Source organism: Dipodomys merriami, unplaced genomic scaffold (assembly GCF_024711535.1).
Source record: "Dipodomys merriami isolate MVZ:Mamm:240054 unplaced genomic scaffold, mDipMer1.0.p SCAF_62, whole genome shotgun sequence".
Lineage (NCBI taxonomy): Eukaryota > Metazoa > Chordata > Mammalia > Rodentia > Heteromyidae > Dipodomys > Dipodomys merriami.
Genome location: NW_027206202.1, coordinates 2,258,537 through 2,277,471, shown reverse-complemented (window position 1 = coordinate 2,277,471; position 18,935 = coordinate 2,258,537). Strand labels below are relative to the sequence as shown.

The 18,935-nt window shown below is 46.5% G+C and overlaps 1 protein-coding gene across 2 annotated transcripts in view; it reads right to left on the bottom strand.

Annotated features, from left to right (window-relative positions):
* The window catches only part of Xpo6 (exportin 6), an 89,982-nt gene extending 80,943 nt beyond the window's left edge, over positions 1 to 9,039 (bottom strand). For both annotated transcript variants that reach the window (XM_070004275.1, XM_070004276.1), the window contains exon 1: positions 8,424 to 9,039. In XM_070004275.1, the coding sequence (XP_069860376.1) occupies positions 8,424 to 8,426 (3 nt within the window). In that variant the 5' untranslated portion in view covers positions 8,427 to 9,039. The remainder of the gene's footprint in view (positions 1 to 8,423) is intronic.
* Between the last annotated feature and the right edge of the window lie 9,896 nt (positions 9,040 to 18,935).

The window sequence follows — 18,935 nt, the reverse complement described above, 5'->3', positions numbered from 1 at the left end:
ACACCGGGTGCTGATGGCTAACACCTGTAATCCTAGCTACTCAGGAGGCTGAGATCTAATGACTGAGGGTTGAAGCCAGCCAGATCAGTAAAGTCCATGAGACTCTTCACCAATTAACCCCAAAAACCTGGAAATGGAATTGTGACCCAAACGGTAGATAGCTAACTGGAGAAGCTCAGGGGCAGAAGCCAAGCCCTGAGTATAAGCCCCATGACCAATTTGAAAAAAGAGAGGTGCTAGGAAGGTGGCTCAGTGGTAGTGCTTGCCTCGCATGCATGAGGCGCTGGGTTCGATTCCTCAGCACCACATAACAGAAAAAGCCTGAAGTAGGCGCTGTGGCTCAAGTGGTAGAGCTGAAGAGCTGAAGGACAGCGCCCAGGGCGAGTCCAACCCCCATGACAGACCAAAAAAAAAAAAAGAAAGAAAGAAAGAAAAGAGAGAGAGAGAGAATAGAAGGTGAGAAATCAGAAACCAGGTACAGACCACACTTAAAAGAGTTTTATTGAAAAGAGGGGAAAAAGAAATAGGGCAATAGAAAAATAGCTTGTTTATAATTCTACCAACTTGGGAGGTGTGGATCCAAGATTAAGGCCAGCCAGGACAAAAAGTTAGCAAGACCTCATCTCAACAAACAAACCAGAAATAGTGGAGTGAGCCTGTGATCCTAGCTATGTGATAGACATTAAGGAGGAGGATCACAAGGTCAGATCCAGGCAAAGTAAGACCATAGCAGAAAAACTACTCAAGCAAATAAAGATCTAAGGGTGTGGATCAAATGGCAAAGCACCTGCCTAGCAAGTTCCAGGCCCTAACTTCAAACCCCAATACTGCCCCCTCCCCCAAAAAAGTTTATGTAATGCATGGAGATATATATATGCCTAGAAAGTCCAATGCCCCAACCAGTGTGCATTCTTTTCCTCATTTACTGTTTTCCATTATCTTTATTGATATGTATCTTCTCTTTGAAACCACAGGCAAAAATCTTTCACTTAGAAGGCCCTTTGTGCTTGCTAACTCTTCCTTATCAAGTGCGCCTCCTGAGAAGCCTCCCTTGGCACTCACTGCTTCTCAGCTGCTCCTCCATCTCTATCGGTGCATTCTTCCTAACAATGTGCCTTGGTAGCGACATCTGTGCCAACAAACTCTCACTCTTTTTTTTTTTTCTTTTTTTTTCTTTTTTTTTTGTCAGTTGTGGGGTCTGAACTTGGCCTGTGCGCAGTCCCTCAGCTCTTCAGCTCAAGGCTAGCACTCTATTTGAGCCACAGTGCCACTTCCGGCTTTTTCTGCTTATGTGGTGCCGAGGAATTGAACCCAGGGCCTCATGCATGCAAGGTAAGCACTCTACCACTGAGCCACCTTCCCAGCCCCTGCTATCACTCTTGCTAGTCTCTTGTACTTAACAGAATATATGTCTCATCTTCACCATTATGCTCTCTCCTCCAGGACAGGCAGATACTACTCTGAAAGTGTAAATGCTTGAGCACCCATTTTTCGCTGGGGTTGGAAGCCAGGCCCTCAAGTATGCTAAGTAGGTCCTATACAAACTCTACCAACTCTGGAGCCAGAATGCCTGGATCTTCATCCCAGTGCCATCCTGAGATTGCAGTTTGATCTTGGGAAGAGTTGCCTAGATTCTCAGTGCCTTGAATGTCATCAGCTGTAAAAATAAAAACAGCCTCTACCCCCTGGCATTGTTTAAATGGGTAACTATCTGTAAAATGCCTGGTATACACTAAGCTTTCTATATACAATGACATTGGTATAACCACAGCACCTGGGATTTTAATCTTGAAAGCAGAACTTCAATGACTGCTTCATGAATAAATAGATACTAAAAAGCTACAGCTTAATATAGAGACTGACCTGTGTACATCACATTGACTGGGGGTTTTGTTTACCAGGTAACTTCATCATTTCAAAGTATGTTGTGAACTAATTTTTTCAAGTCAAAGAATGGGTCTTGAACTCAGTACTAGACACTTCTACTAACTGGCTAGCACTCTACAAACTGAGCCATGGCTCCAACCCTTAATTTTTTTCAAAAGCTGTCAAAACCATTTCTATTTTGTTTTTTGTTTCTTGGGGGGGGGGGGGGGGTTGCCAGTCCTAGGGCTTGAACTCAGGACCTGGACACTGTCCCTGAATTTCTTTTGCTCCAGGCTAGTACTCAACCACTTGAGCCACACCACCACTTCCGTCTTTTTGTTTATGTGGTACTGAGGAATCAAACCCAGGGCTTTATGCATGCTAGGCAAGCACTCTTCCACCCACTAAGCCACATTCCCAGCCCCTTTTGGGGTTTTTTTGAAATTTTTCTTTCTCTCCTCCTCTCTCTTCCCTCTCCTCCCCTACCTTCTCTCTGAGAGAGCTCAGGCTGGCTTCCAACTCCTCATTCTTCCTACTGAGCCTCCCAAGTACTGGGATTACTATTAAATGCCACCTCTACACTTTATTTTTTTTGGGGGGGGAGGGTCCGGTCGTGGGGCCTGAACTCTGGGCCTGGGCGCTGTCCCTCAGCTCTTTAGCTCAAGGCTAGCGCTCTACCACTTGAGCCACAGCGCCACTTCCAGCTTTTTTGTTATGTGGTGCTGAGGAATCGAACCCAGGGCCTCCTGCATGCAAGGCAAGCACTCTACCACTGAGCCACCTTCCCAGCCCCACCTCTACACTTTAGCTGTGTACAACAAGCTAGTTTCCAAAGGTATGACCAAAACACAGAACCTCTGGATACTGCTGAACCCTCCCCTGCTATCACATCATACCACCACAGTTTCCTCAGGACTTCTGCTGCCAAGCATATAATGCAACAGTGCAGATGGAGGAACTGAAGGTACACTATCAAAGTGACCAGACTTGATGTCTGATCTATAACCAATGCAATCTATAGGCAACTAAAAAGAAATGCTAATTGAAACGGGGATCCAATGTTGCACTTTCCATTTGAAGATTACTGAATAATAATAACTTTTCAAAGCAGTAGTAAGATCCTCTGATGTGCTACACAGACCCCAGACTCATGGAAAATCAATACAAAATGATGATTTAATCATTGTAAATAGTGTTACCATTAGTAATTCTGTACTGTAACTACAAATCCTTTTTAAGTGTAAATGTGCAAGCCAGGTTCCCTGCTGCTACAGAGACACTAAAGAAAACTCCCATACGCCTCACGCCCTGCTACTCTCTCTGAGAATCAAAGCACAGTTGGATGACACTTCTGATCTTCTTTCCCCGTGAGGTGGTATAGCGTACAGCAAAAAGCACAGGCTTTAAAGAAGAGCATCCTAGGTCCAAATACCAGCTCCAAACCTTAGTAAGTATCCTAAAGCAGGTTGGTTACCTCCTCCCTGCACCCTGTAGTAAAAGCAATAAGTAACCTGGGTTAACTAACACTGAATAAGGCCGTAAGTGAAAAATAGCATTATCAGAGATGCTTAATAAGTGGTAGGGGATTTGAAATTTTGTTATTTTTTTTCTTGTGCTAGTTTCAAAATGTAGTTTCAACTGGCCTTGAACTTGATGTATAGCTGATGCTGGCCTTCCCCTTGGGATCTTCCTCCCTCTGCCTTCTGAGTGCTAGGATTACAGATGTGAACCCATGCCTGGTTAAATGGTAGTTTTTACCCTGTTACATAATTTTCAAGCTTCACTAGAGTCTAAAAGGAAATTTAAAAGTTTAAACTTAGGTCAACTAATTTTTTTTTTTTTTGGTTGTGGGGCCTGGGTGCTGTCCCCTGTGAGACTCTTTTTTTTTTTTGGGGGGGGGTCCAGTCATGGGGCCTGAACTCTGGGCCTGGGCACTGTCCCTCAGCTCTTCAGCTCAAGGCTAGCGCTCTAGCACTTGGGCCACAATGCCACTTCCAGCTTTTTTCTTTTTTGCTTATGTGGTACTGAGGAATCGAACCCAGGGCTTGCAAGGCAAGCGCTCTACCACTGAGCCACCTTCCCAGCCCTGTGAGACTCTTATATCCAGTTAACCACCATCAAACCGGAAATTGCGCTGTAGCTCAAAGTGGTAGAGGACTAGTCTTGAGCTGAAAAGCTAAGGGACAGCACCCAGGCCCCACAGGCATAAACCACTGGCACAAGGCTTTCAACTAATGTTCTTTTCTTTTTTTTCTTTTCTTTTTTTTTTTGCCAGTCGTGGGGCTTGAACTCTGGGCCTGGGCGATGTCCCTGAGCTCTTCAGCTCAAGGCCAGCGCTCTACCTCTTGGGCCTCAGCGCCACTTCAGGTTTTCTAGGGGTTTATTGGAGATCAGAGTCTCACGGACTTTTCTACCCGGGCTGGCTTTGAACCGTGATCCTCAGATCTCAGCATTCTAAGTAGCTAAGATTACAGGCTCAACTAATATTCTTAAAAGTCAAAATGTCAGGGGGCTGGGAAGGTGGCCCAGTGGTAGAGCACTTGCCTTGCATGCTCGAGACCCTGGGTTCGATTCCTCAGCACCACATAAACAAAAAGAAAAAAGCCGGAAGTGGCGCTGTGGCTCAAGTGGTAGAGCGCTAGCCTTGAGCTGAAGAGCTGAGGGACAGCACCCAGACCCAGAGTTTAGGCCCCATGACCGGACCCAAAAAAAAAAAAAAAAAAAAAAGTCAAAATGTCGGTAAGAAATGGAGGAAAAGATTTGGAATAGAGAGAGTTGTAATACCTGGGAAAAGATGCTCCTTCTGTAAAATACAAATCAAGCAATGGCTTCCTTACCTAAGGGGACACAGCCTGCCCTGCCCAAACCTCTGATCCTGGAACAACTACAAGTAAACCCTAAATGTCAGTGATGTGAAAAGGATGTGGCTAGATGATCCAGGTCACCTCACACCTACTGTGGCCACTCCCTGTGCCCTTAAGTAACTGAAGTCTAATTACAGTAAGCCTGACTCGCAGCTGACCTGGGGGGGGGGGGGGGAATGTCTACAGAAGTGATGAAGCCAACAGATCCACAATCATTACTCAACAATGGTGTTCTCATCATGTTCTACTGACTGCCCATTGAATAAAACCTGCATGTAAAGAGAGCTGTGCTGGCTCTGCTAGAAATTCTGTTCATGTAATGTCCTAAGTTCCTGAGGGAGGGAGGACTATGTCTGTCCAGGTACAGCAGGCAGTAGCTACTTATAAAATTCACCAAAAGAGGCTGGGAATGTGGCTTAGTGGTAGAGTGCTTGCTTAGCATACATGAAGCCCTGGGTTCAATTCCTCAGTACCACATACACAGAAAAAGATGGAAGTGGCACTGTGACTCAAGTAGTAGAGCACTAGCCTTGAGCACAGGGAGGCTCAGGGACAGAGCCCAAGCCCTGAGTTCAAGTCCCAGGACCAGCCAAAAAAAAAAAAATTTCACCAAAAGATTTATAAACAAGGGGTTGGGAATGTGGCTTAGTGGTAGGTAGAGTGCTTGCCTAGTATACATGAGGCCCTGGGTTCAATTCCTCAGTACCACGTTAAAAAAAAAAAGATTTGAACACAAAAGCCCAACATAAAAGTGATCCAGTGAAGAACTGACCGATGAACAGACACTCACAGCACATTCAACAAGAACTTCTTTAAAAAGAAAAGAAATTGCCGGGCACCAGTGGCTCATGCCTGTAATCCTAGCTACTCAGGAGGCTGAGATCTGAAGATCATGGTTCAAAGCCAGCCTGAGCAGGAAAGTCCGTGAGACTCCTATCTCCAATAAACCATCAGAAAACCAGAAGTAGCTGGAGTGGTAGAGCGCTAGCCTTGAGCTGGAGAGCTGAAGGACAGTACCTAGGACCAGAGTTCAAGCCCCACAACTGACCAAAAAAAAAAAAGAAAGAGAAAAAGAAGAAGAAATTCTGACACAATCATGATGAACTCTGGAGACATGATCTAAGTAAAATAAGTCCCTCATACCACAGGACAAATCCTCCCTGATTTCACTTAGAAGTGCCTCAAGCAGTGAATTTCATAGAAAAAGTTAAGTCAAGAGCTGGGAAGGCGGCTCAGTGGTAGAGCGCTTGCCTTGCAGGCTTGAGGCCCTGGGTTCGATTCCTCAGCACCACATAAGCAAAAAGAAAAAAGCCGAAAGTGCTGTGGCTCAAGTGGTAGAGTGCTAGCCTTAAGCTGAAGAGCTGAGGGACAGCGCCCAGGCCCGGAGTTCAGGCCCACGACTGGACTCCCCCCCCAAAAAAAAAAGAAAAAGAAAAAGTTAAGTCAAATGATGATGAAAGGACCACTGGGAGAAGCCAAGAGATGGTATTCAGGGTACAGATCTTCAGTACAGGGAGACGGATGGCCATTGAAGTTGTACACAAAGGACATATGCTTCATGCCACTGCACTCCAAATTAGATATAGTAAAAGGCTAAGTTTTATGTTATGGAGATTCTAATCACAATTTTAAAAGTTTAAAGTTAAAAATAAAAGAATGAGTACTACTTTCAGTACTGAATATTACATGTACCTTCTTGAAAATTACCATCGCCACATTGTATTGAGTTTAACTGCTCTGCCACATGTGTGTGTAATACACACATACTCAGTAGTATATGTAGAACAATTATGCCATGCTGCTCAGCACTGGTGGAGTCTTTAACCCAGCTTGTTGTTCAGCCCATGAAAACAAGGTCAGTGCCTTACTTCCTCTTTCTACAACCAGGACCTAACCCACCATCTTCTGGCCCTTTCAAAGTTGGACAATCCCTCTTAAAACATATCATTTATTTAAACCACTAAACTGGCAGGAGTAAAACAGGGGGCCTGGAGTTGCTCAAACCCACGCTGTGCCATCAACTACTCTCTATGGTTACAGAGCATGCCAGAGCTGAGCAGTAAAGAATCTGACAGGGGGGCTGGGAATGTGGCCTCGTGGTAGAGCGCTTGGCTAGCATGCATGAAACCTCAGGTTCAATTCCTCAGTACCACATACACAGAAAAAAAAGCTGGAAGTGGTGTTGTGGATATAGCCAGGCCTTGAGTTAAAGCCCCAAGACTGGTAAAAATAGAAAATAAAACAAAAATTTAAAAAAAAAAATAAAAATCTGACAGGACTAGGATGTAGCTTGCCCAATAGCAAGTGCAACATCCTGGGTTCAATCCCCAGTACCAAAAAAAAGGAAAGGAAAAAGAAAAAAAAAATCTGACAATCCCACCTTGAAAGAGCTCAGTCTATTTGGGATGCCATAGGCTCAGAGGCCATTACAATGATAAAAAGAAGCCAAGCACTGGTGGTTCACTGTTGGCTCTGCAATCCTAGCTACTCAGGAGGCTGAGATCTGAGGATTGTGATTTGAATCCAGCCCAGGCAGATAAATCCAAGAGTCTTATCTCCAATTACCAGCAAAAAAAAAGCAAGAAGTGGAGGCATGGATCAACTGGTAAAGCACTAGCCTTAAGGAAAAAAAAAACAAAAAACACAGCAAGTATGCAAGTTCAACCTTGAGTACATGCCAAAAAAAAAAAAAGTAAAAAGAAAATACTCTACAAATTAAGAGGTGAGCACCTAAATCTCAGGAAGTACCACTGAGTGTCTCCAGGGTTGGATAGTGAACATAGTCTCTTCCCCCAGAAGACGCTTCTTAGCCCTACCTCAGTGGCTCTTACCTGCAATCCTAACTGTTCAGAAAGCTGAGATTTGAGGATCAGGGTTCAAAGGAAGCCAGCCTTGGCAGACTAAATCCAAGAGACTCTTAGCTCCGATAACCAGTGAAAAGGCGGAAGTGGAGGTGTGGCTCAAGTGATAGCACCCCTGAGTTTAAAAAAAAAAAGCTCTGAGCTGACTCTGAAAGGATGGACATTTTCCTGGCACCAGCAGGAAAAAGGTCACATTGTGGAGAAGAAAAAACAGCAACTTGGAATGGAAATCCAGAGAACTCTACTGTCGACTCCACCATCATCTATGTAGTGAGCTCTGCGAGGCCTGTTCTCAGTTTCCCCAAAGTAAAACTAAAACCTATAGCTGGAGATGCTCTTAAAGAACCTCACCTGCCTTTTATTACCAGCCAGCCTTCTTAGATTTAAATCTTGCCACAGTCCCAGATGAAGTCGCCTGGCCTGGAGCTGGGTAATTAACTACTCTGTGCCTCAGTCTCCCCAGTTCCGATCAGAGGGTTCTTGTGACCAGTAAAACGCCAACTACCTCTTGAACACGGGGTCTGGCACACCATCAATGACAGTGATTATCATGGCGAGGAGAGTAGCAAACTCCACATTGGTAGGGTTATGCCCGCTGGGCTCCCAGGGCCCTCCCAGGCCCGAGCCAGCCCTGGCCGGGCAGAGGGGGGAGGAGGGGGAGGAAGGGATGGGGAACGAACAACCCCGTATACGCATGTGTCACCAGCCCGGCTCCGACACGCGCCTCTCCCCGCCCCACGGACAGCAGCGAGGGCTCGGCCGCCCCGGGGCCCACCCCTCCGGCCTGGTCCCCCCCGCAGAGGGAACGAGGCCTGCGACCCCCCCCACTCACCATGCTGGCTGGGGAGGGGTGGATCGGCTCAGGTGAGCTGGCTCTTGGGCTTCCGAAGCGTCCTGCTCCGAGAGTTCAGGTCATGGTCCCAGCAGGCTCGGGAAGTCCCCCCCGCCCCCCGCTCGCCCAAGCAAAAGCAACCCCGACCCCACCCGGGCCCGCGGGGGGACCCTCTAAAAAGAGCACGGACCCCCGGTCCTCCTCCTCATCGGAGACGCTCCGAGACAATTCATGCGGCCCCACCGGCCCCTCCCCAAGGAAACTGAACAAGCAGGAAACGGGATTCAGCGACAAGAGCAGCAGCTCCAGGCCCCCACCCGGGCCCGACCCCCAGTGCGGCGGCTGCGGGCCCAGGCAGGGGCTCCGGGGCCGCGGAAGACGGGAGGCGACGGCGGGCCCCGGCCCCGAGGCTCAAGGAAGCAGAAGCCGAAGGGACCTCGGCGGGGAGGGTGGCCGCCTCAGGAGACAGGCCCACAGGCCCGCGCTGTCCTCGCCGCCTCAGCCCACTCGGCCGCCGCCGCTGCCGCCCCCCAGAGCATCCCTGCGCGCGCCCGCCCCGGAGCCGCCCGCTCGCGCCGCGCGGCCACCAGCGACCAACAGCCCCAAACGCGCCGGAAGTGGAGAACGCCGGGCCGCCCCACAGCCAGGCGGCCGAGCTGCGGCCGCTGGAACCGGACCAATCCGGAATCGAGGAGGAGCAGGGGGGAAGGGGTGGAGCCTCACCTGACGGCATCCATTGGCCCCGCCTCCCGTAGACCCGCCCCATTCCCCCCCCCTTTGCGCAAGCCTCTAGTGCGCCTGAGCGCCGCCATCTTGGTAAAGGGAGTGGAGGCGGCCATGTTAGTAAGGGGGCGCTCTTTCTTTCGCTTGCTCGACTCATTCATTCCGCAGGTCTCCTTGGAGCGCTGGGCTCTGTCCTCGCGGAGCTCAGGCCGGCCAGCAGGCGACGCAGCCCTCCCGTGGCGCGGGCTCTGCTGGGGCTGCTGCAGCCAGAAAGTGCCCAAGGACAAAGTGGTGACAATCTGACTTCACGATCTCCATGGGCTTGCTTTCCAGCCCTGGAGTCCAGGGACACTGCATTCCCTGGAACAGGAAAAGTGTCCCCGGGAGCCAAGCAGCACTGATTGGTCTTATCGATAGGGGCCGAAGAAAGCAGAAACAGAACGAAACTGAAGATTGTTTCAGAGTGGTTATTCTTGTTCATCTGGGACGAGGAGAGAGAACCATGGGAAAATAGCTGGAGGACAAACAACTGCTTATCATCGGCTCGCTTTTTCTGTGACTTTTGAGGCCCATGGAACTGCGTTCTCAGGCCTGTGAACACTGGGCTGTTAAAGAGAGATTTGGCTGGCTTGCTTGCTTGCTTTTTCTTTCTTTCTTGGTGCTGGTCCTGGGGCTTGAACTCAGATCCTGGATGCTGTGCCTTAGCTTTTTTTTTTTTTTTTTTTCCACAAGGCTAGCAATCTACCACTCCAATCCCAGCTTTCTTTCTTGGTGGTTACTTGGAAGATAAAAGAGTCCCCCAGACTTTTCCTGCCTAGAATGGCTGCCAACTTCCGTCCTCCCATCTCAGCCTACTGAGTAGCTAGGATTCTGGGAGTGAAACACCAATGCCTGGAGGGCTTTTATTTTGTTAATCCTGAATTCTTTCTAATTTCACATCGCAGGGGTGGCACTTTAGCATGAGTAACTCCTTTTTTTTCTTTTTTCCTTTTTTTTTTTTTTTTTTTGCCAGTCCTGGGGCTTGAACTCAGGACCTGGGCACTGTCCCTGAGCTGCTTTTGTTCAAGGCTAGCACTCTACCACTTGAGCCACAGTGCCATTTCCAGCTTTTTCTGTTTCTGTGGTACGGAGGAATCAAACCCAGGGCTTCATGCATGCTAGGTAAGCACTCTACCACTGAGCCACATTCGCAGCCCAAGTAACTCTTCTTTTTTTTTTTTTCTTTTTGTCAGTCGTGGGGCCTGAACTCTGGGCCTAGGTACTGTCCCTCAGCTCTTCAGCTCAAGGCTAACACCTATCACTTGAGCCACAGCACCACTTCCAGCTTTTTCTGCTTATGTGGTGATGAGGAATAGAACCCAGAACCTCATGCATGCAAGGCAAGCACTCTACCACTGAGCCACAGACCCAGTAACTCCATTTTTATTTTTTATTTTTATTATTTATTTATTTTTGGGTCCGGTGGTGGGGCCTGAACTCTGAGCCTGGGCACTGTCCCTCAGCTCAAGGCTAGCACTCTACCACTTGAGCCACAGAGCCACTTCCGGCTTTTCTCTTTTTGCTTATATGGTGCTGAGGAATCAAACCCAGGGCAAGGAAAGCACTCTACCACTGAGCCACCTTCCCAGCCCTCCATTTTTATTTTTATCTCATGTACTGGAAAAGTAGTCCAAAACAGTGATTTCCTGTACCTTTTCTTTAAAAGGGGCAAATAAAATCTGTAGCTCCTGCTGGGAAGGCAGGGGGTGAAAATAAGCAACAAGAACAAGGAAATACATTTAACTGTAGATGTTGGGACCTGCCAGAAAAGCACATGGACACAGGCACATAGAACAAAGAAAAGGTTTGTTGCCACCAAAGGAGCTGACAAGGCCACCTCTCACAAGGAGAAGAAGCACTGGCCTTTGACTTGAAGTGACCTATATAATTTAGGGGGTTAGGAGGTAGGGACCTTGATGTGGACAAGTGGTCCAGGGACTTCATCATGGCGGCTAGGATTTATGGCAGCTGCCAAAGTAGTAGATAAGGGACCTGTAGCTGGCCAGACTGAAGGTCACTTTAAGGGGGTCTTCTTACCATACATGGTTATAACTGCCCCAGTGGAGAGTCATCTCAAGGTAAGGGGGAAGGAGACCCGTTATTTACTGCCTGTACCAAATGGGCCTAGTGATGAACTGTCTGGGAAAGGTGCCTGCCAGGTCCTGGGGAGGAGCATGCTAAGCTATGGGAAAGGAACCAATTGGACTAGCAGTAGAACTGCTGAGTTCTTGAAGAAAACAAGAAGAGGAGCCTGCTCACTTGCAGCAATGGCTTGAAACAAGATGGAAATGGCTACACAAAGAGAAGAAGCAGAGGGGTATTCCACTCGGTAGAAGCAGCATAGAAGAGAAGAGGTATCTCAGTAAGTAAACAGATGAATGAAGACCGAGGCCAAGTCACCTGATTTTTCTTGGCTCAGTACAGCCAAAGCTCTAGGGTGATTGGTATCTGACTTGGCACCCAACTCTTGAATTCTGTACCTGAGCAAGCCTTGGTTTTGTCACTGTGTAATTAGACTTAATAACAGAAATTCAACCCAGAATCATATAAGTATGCTTAGGGGCTGGACCCAGTAGCTCATGCCTGCAATCCCAGCTACTAATAGAGATGAACGAGTAGGAGGATCTTGCTTCCAGGTCAGCCTGGACCAAAGTGCAAGACCCTATTTGAAAAATAAACTAAAAACAAAAGGACTTAACATATGGCTTAACTGGGAGAGTGCTTGCCTAGCAAGTATAAGGCCCTGAGTTTGATCCTCAGTACTACCCAAAAAAAAATGTTTTGGGCTAGGAAGGTGGCTCAGTGGTACAGCGCTTGCCTTGCATGCCAGAGGCCCTGGGTTCAATTCCTCAGCACCACATAAGCAAAAAGAAAAAAGCCAGAAGTGGAGCTGTGGCTCAAGTGGTAGAGTGCTAGCCTGGAGCTGAAGAGCTGAGGGACAGCGTCCAGGCCCAGAGTTCAGGCTCCACAACTGGACCCAAAAAAAAAAAAGTTTTTTTGTGTACCAATAGCTCCTTCCCTAATCCTAGATTCATATATCTATATATATATATGGTATGTAGAGGAGGCTGAGATTCAGAGGATCAAGGTTAAAGACCAGTCTTAGGCAGAAATAACCAGAAAAAAAAAGTGTGGAAATATCACAATGGACCTCCCCACCCTAAGTAATGTATACTAATTTTTAAATTAACCAGCCAAAAGCCAGGCTGGGGGTGTGGCTCAAGTGGTAGCCTGCCAGTTGAGCAAGCACAAGGCTCCGTGTTAAAGCCCCAGTATCAAAAAGAAAAAGAAAAAGGGGCTGGGAAGGTGGCTCAGTGGTAGAGTGCTTGCCTCACATGCATGAGGCCCTGGGTTTGATTCCTCAGCACCACATAAGAAGAAAAAGCCCCAAGTGGCACTATGGCTTAAGTGGTAGAGCACTAGCCTTGAGCTGAAGAACTGAGGGACAGCACCCAGACCCAGAGTTCAGGCCCCACGATCAACAAGGAAGGAAGGAAGGAAGGAAAGAAGGAAGGAAGGAAGGAAGGAAGGAAGGAAGGAAGGAAGGAAGGAAGGAAGGAAGGAAGGAAGGAAGGAAGGAAGGGGAAAAAGAAAAAAAAAAGCTGGGCACTGGTAACTCACACCTCTAATCCTAACTACTTAAGTGGCTGAGATCTGAGGATCGCAGTTCAAAGCCAGTCTGGGCAGGAAAGTCCGAGAGACTCTTATCTCCAATTAACCACCAGAAAACCAGAAGTGGTGCTGTGGCTCAAGTGGTAGAGTGCTAGCCTGGAGCTGAAAAGCTTAAGGACAGTGCCGGAGCCCAGGGTTCAAGCCCATGACTGCCAAAAAATAAAAGAGCTCAGGGACAGCACTCAGGCCCTCAGTTCAAACCCCACAACTGCCCTCCCCCCAAAGTATGCTTTGGACTCACAAAACCCCCATAACTAGATTTCTGGAGTTAAGTGAGGTTCAGCTGGGTGTAGAAATCCATTCTGCTAGGGTTTTCTTGGCTCTGCTCTCTTCCACGTTCCTGGCTTAGAACTCCTTTCACAGGCAGCAAGGGAGCACTTGATACCTCTTTCTCACGGCAATAATGCTTACCCTGCTTGTCTCTGACTGGTGTGGGTCTCCTCATCCCTGACCATAAAGGAGAACAAACCTGCTATGATTAAAGAATGAACCCCTGGAGGGCTTTCAATTCCTCAGAACAAACCAGATCTAATGGGGTCTCCACATGTCCGCTGCACATCAGCTCCAAAACGGGGTGAAGTCATAATCTAATATACATAAGATAACCTTGTTTTAAAAAGTCATGCAATAAATGGCAGCAACGATTCATTTCACCTCAGGGAATTTTGTCCAAGTCAACTAAATAACAGTTGGTTATTAATATTAATCTTCAAATATGTCCTGTTCCAAAAACAGATTGAAGGCTGCTCTTAGTGTTTGTTGGCACTGCCAGGGCAGCCCCCATTCCCTTCCCTCCTGCCTGCTGCTATTGGTTACTGAGCTGGTTCTTGTTCATTTAGTTATTCATTCAATAATCATTCAGAGAGTTGGGATCCTCCCAGGCTTTTTGTTAAAAACTAAGAATTCCAAAATGAACAAGATTCAAACAAATTGTTCACTGATGTTAGCAACAGCCAGACAATTATAGTACAGTACAAGAGGTGCTCTACAACAGAGGGGTGAACAGATTTTCTGAACATACAAAGAAATGGGAGCAAGCAACCAGCTAATGGGGGAGGAGTTAGTTGGAAGGCTAAACTAAGACAACCTTTGGGTTGGTTTTGGATGGATGAATAAAAGTCCCCTTGGCTAATACAGAGCCTTTGCTGCTATTCCCATTTTGTAAGCAGCCTTCCACTGTATTAAGACTTTTTCCATTGCAAGTGACAGGGCTGGGATTCTAGAGTTGGAGCTCTGATCTAACACCAAAAGGGAATCTTATAAAAAAAAAAAAAATTACCTAGCTGGCACCAATGGCTCATGCCTGTAATGCTAGCTACTCTGGAGGCTGAAAGCTGAGGATCACCATTTGAAGCCAACTGGACCAGGAAATTCCATGAGATTCTTTTCCTCAACTAGCCACCTAAAAGCCAGAAATGGAACTGTGATTCAAGTGGTAGAGCATTAACTTTGAGCAAAATAGTTCAGGCACAGTGTCCAGATCTGAGTTCAAGTCCCAAGACCAGAACACACACACAGACACACACACACACACACACACACACACAGACACACACACACAGACACACACACACACACACACACAGAATTACCCAAGGAACTGGTGGGTTTCAGACATGATGGAGTCTAAGTCTGAAACAGTAACACATTAACTCAGCTCTTCTACACCTACTGCTGCTGCTTCCTTAATTGCGGTTCCTTTACCTACATAGAGATTCCTGGCATGTCCAGCTTTTGTCTTCTCCCAGGTTTCAGGTTAGTAACAGAGAGCCAGCTGCTTGTCCTAAGAAAACATTCTGCCTGGGCTGAATCTATCCCAGAGGCCAGGGCACACTCCAAGCTCCAGAGTATCTCAGAGATCTCGGTCCCACCCTGGCTCTGTGAGTTTATCAACTCCTGGGGAATTCCTCCATTTTACAGATAAGGGAACACATTGATTTCTCAACCGGAATAGGAATAAGAGTAAACTCAATATGGACTTACTGAGAGAGGGAAGGAAGGGTGAGTGTCTGGCTTGAACAGTAGGGCTCACAGAGTTGGGGGTCACACAGCAGGTGATTATGGTCAACTTAGTCTGACACTCAGGACCTTGGAAACTGTATAGCCAGAAAGCGTTGCCATTTCATTTCTTTTTTTTTTCTGTTGGTCCTGGGGCCTGAACTCTGGGCCTGGGCACTGTTCCTCAGCTCTTCAGCTCAAGGCTAGCACTCTACCACTTGAGCCACAGCGCCACTTCCAGCTTTTTCTGCTTATATGGTGCTGAGGAATTGAACCCAGGGCCTCATGCATGCAAGGCAAGCGCTCTACCACTAAGCCACCTTCCCAGCCCCTCTTTTCTTTTCTTTTCTTTTTCCCCCCAGTGCTGGCACTGGGACTTAAACTCAGAGGCCGGGAACTTTATCTCTCTTGGCTTTTTGGTTCTCTACCACTTGAGCCACATCTCCACTTCTGGCTTTGTTTTTGGTAGTGCCCATCATTGCCACCTGGTACCAGAGGTCTAAAAACAATGGATTACCTCATCATTTTCTGGAACCTCTGCGATCCAACAGAACATTTCTTTTTTCTTCATAAGTCACTTGCTTCAGGCATTTGCTATAGTGACAGAAAACTGTCACTATAGATTTGTCATACAGCAATATATAACTGGAACAGGATAGTAAAGATCTGCCCTTGAAGAGAAAGAATGAACCACACCAAAGCTCCCTTCTTGTAAGACTGAAAAACCAATTGTCTATTTTATTTATTTATTTTTGTTGGTCGTGGGGCCTGGGCGCTGTCCCTCAGCTCTTCAGCTCAAGGCTAGCCTTCTACCACTTGAGCCACAGCGCCACTTCTAGCTTTTTCTGCTTATGTGGTGCTGAGGAATCAAAACCAGGGCTTCATGCATGCAAGGCAAGCACTCTACCACTGAGCCACCTTCCCCCCGCCCCCCCCACCACCCCAGCTTCACTTTTAAGCTAGGTGTTGAAATCAGTGGCTTAGAAAATGTTTGTAGAAAAGTACAAAGTGCTAGTTCAGGGCACATGTATTATAAACAGGGACAAAAGCATTTTAGGAAACTTCAACACCTTTCATCTGAACAGTATGTGGAATAGTTATTTTTACCTGATTGATCCCAAACAAGATCTAAATTTGGGTGCAATCGATATGTGTTGTTGAATAATAGCTGCTTCTTTTTTCTTTCCTAAGACAGGGTTTTTCTCTCGCCACAGCCCAAGGTGGCCGGAACCTCAAGATCTTCCTGCTTCAGCCTACAAAGCAGCTGGGACTCTAGGCATCATCACCACATTCAACAATAAGTATTTTGTTTTAATGGCAAACAGATGGTAAGGATACTAGAGATGCCAAAAGGATCAAAAAATACAATCCGATCAAAGAGCAGATGAGCCCCCATCCATGGGAAATGAATATAATCCAATACAACATATCTCTACTCAGACAAATCTGAGACTCTTATCTCCAAATAATGGGCAAGAAACCGGATGTGAAGGAGTAACTCAAGTGGCAGAGCCTTGGTTAATAAGTAGAAACAATCAAACAAGAATAAGGCCCTGAGCTGAAGTCCCAGCACTGAACCAGCATGTTCTCAAGATCTCTCTCTCTCTCCCTCTCCTTTTCCCTCTCCTTTGCCCTTTCCCTCCCTCCTCTCTTTCCTCCTCCCCTCCACATGCAGACTAGAATAAAAATTACTTGTTAGCCAGATGCTGATGGCTCACACGTATAATACTAGTTTAAGAGATTCCTTCCTTCCTTCCTTCCTTCTTTCCTTCCTTCCTTCCTTCCTTTCTTCCTTCTTTCCTTCTTTCTTTCTTTTTTTCAGTACTAGGCTTGAACTTAGGACCTCATGCTCACTAGGCAGGTACTCTTTCATTTGACACAACCTTTTAGACTTACAATGTTTGGATTTTTGCTAGTCTGAAAGGTAAAAGCTAGCACTTTGTGTACTTTTTATGCACTTTGTACTTCTTTTTTATTGAGCTCTTGAGCTCTTTCATCCAAGTTTCTAGAAATAGAAATTAGTTCTGTAACATAGGAATTAACTATTTGTGATATCACTTGAAAACTTATTTCTTAAATTCTCATTTGCCTCTTGATTGATTTCACTTAGGTTTTTTTTTCTGAAATCTTTTAAATTTGTCTATGTGTCTTTTTCTTTTTCTTTTGGTCATACTGGGGTTTGAACTCAGGGTCTTGCACTTGCAATGGAGTCTTGAGCCCTGAACTTAATCCTAAATTTATTTATTTATTTACTTATTTATTTTGCCAGTCCTGGAGCTTGAACTCAGGGCCTGGACACTGTTCCCAAACTTCTTTTGCTCAAGGCTTCACTACTACTTAAACCAAAGTGCCACTTCTGGCTTTTTCTCTTTATGTAGTACTGAGGAACCGAACTCAAGGCTCCATGCATGCTAAGTAAGCACTCTACCACTAAGCCACATTCCCAGCCCTCCCCCCCAATTTAATTTTTATGCATGAGTTGGTCTTATTGGATGGCTTCTGGACTTTGAGTCATAATTAGAAAGGAAGTTCCTATGCCAAAGCAATAAAGGATATTTGGGGTTTTTTTTGTTTTTTTGGGTCCGGTCGTGGGGCCTGAACTCTGGGCCTGGGCGCTGTCCCTCAGCTCTTCAGCTCAAGGCTAGTGCTCTACTACTTGAGCCACAGCGCCACTTCTGGCTTTTTTCTTTTTGCTTATGTGGTGCTGAGGAATCAAACCCAGGGCCTCTGGCATGCAAGGCAAGTGCTCTACCACAGAGACACCTTCCCAGCCCCAATAAAGGATATTTGTATATGATTTTTTTCAGCCCCCCCGCCTTTTTTTTAGGTGCTGGGCTTGGGCCTGGGCCTGGGCTAAACTCAGAGCCTGGGCTTTTTGTTGTTGTTGTTGTTGTTTTTTCTCAAGGCTAGTTCTCTACCACTTGATTCATAGCTCCACTTCTGTTTTTTGCTAGTTAATTGAAGATCAGAGCCTTATGGACTTTCTTGCCTGGTCTGGCTTCAAACCACAATCCTCAGATCTCAGCCCCCTGAGAAGCTAGAATTATAAGTGTGAGCCACTGGCACCTAGCTTCAGCCCCTTTTGGTTTTTTTTTTTTTTTTATTTCAGAGATAAGGACAGAACTTGGGTCCTTGTACTTGCCAGGCTGAGCTAAATCCCTAACCCAGCCACTTTTATAGATTTTTTTAAAAGCATATTTTAAAAAACAAAGCCATTGACTTTCTTGAAGCATATTTTGGTATAATATAAGGTATATACTTGAAGTGTTGTTTTGAGACAGGAGAAGAAAAAAAATTAGGGACAGAGTAAGGTGATTTTGTTCCCAGGAAAGGCCAGGCTAATGACCAGCCCCTGATACAAGGGATGAAAGTAGTGTCCAGGGCTGGCCAAGTGTAGATACCAGGACATCAGGAGGCTAACACCATGTCCCAGCGGGGAAGATGACAAGGAGACAACCAGATAGGAAGCCTAAGATCCCAGCCAGCAGAGGGACAAGGAGGTCAGAGAACATACTGGAAGCCTGTTCCCTAGTCCAGAGAAAGAATGCCTGGTGTCCCGACCTCTGGGAAATTCTGTAACTTCAGGCCTCAAGGTTACTGTGACCTCTACCTCTACTAACCCGATACGTGTAGGCAAATGGGAAACAGTCATTACTTGCCAAAAGATCTTCTTAAGAACCATGTGTGTCAGCCACCACCCCAATGAAAGACTAAAAGCAGAATAAAGGTCAGAGAGCTATGAGCAATAAATCCTGACCACAAAGGCTTCCTGCAGGAAGTAGTGGCATTTGAACTGAGCCTTAACCAATGAATGAGCTTGTAACCCTTTGGGAATTATTTTTTAACTGCAACAGCATAACTTCTGGGTATGCTATTGACTTTTCTCTTTGAAGCATAAATTGGATGGGTTTACTGTTATACACCTATAATCCCAGCACTTGGGAGGCTGAGGCAGGAGGTTCACAAATTTGAAGCCACTCTGGAAAACATAGGAAGACTCTGTCTCAAAAACACAAAGAAGCCAGGCTCACACCTACAATCCTAGCTACTCAAGAGGCTGAGATCTGAGGATCACAGTTC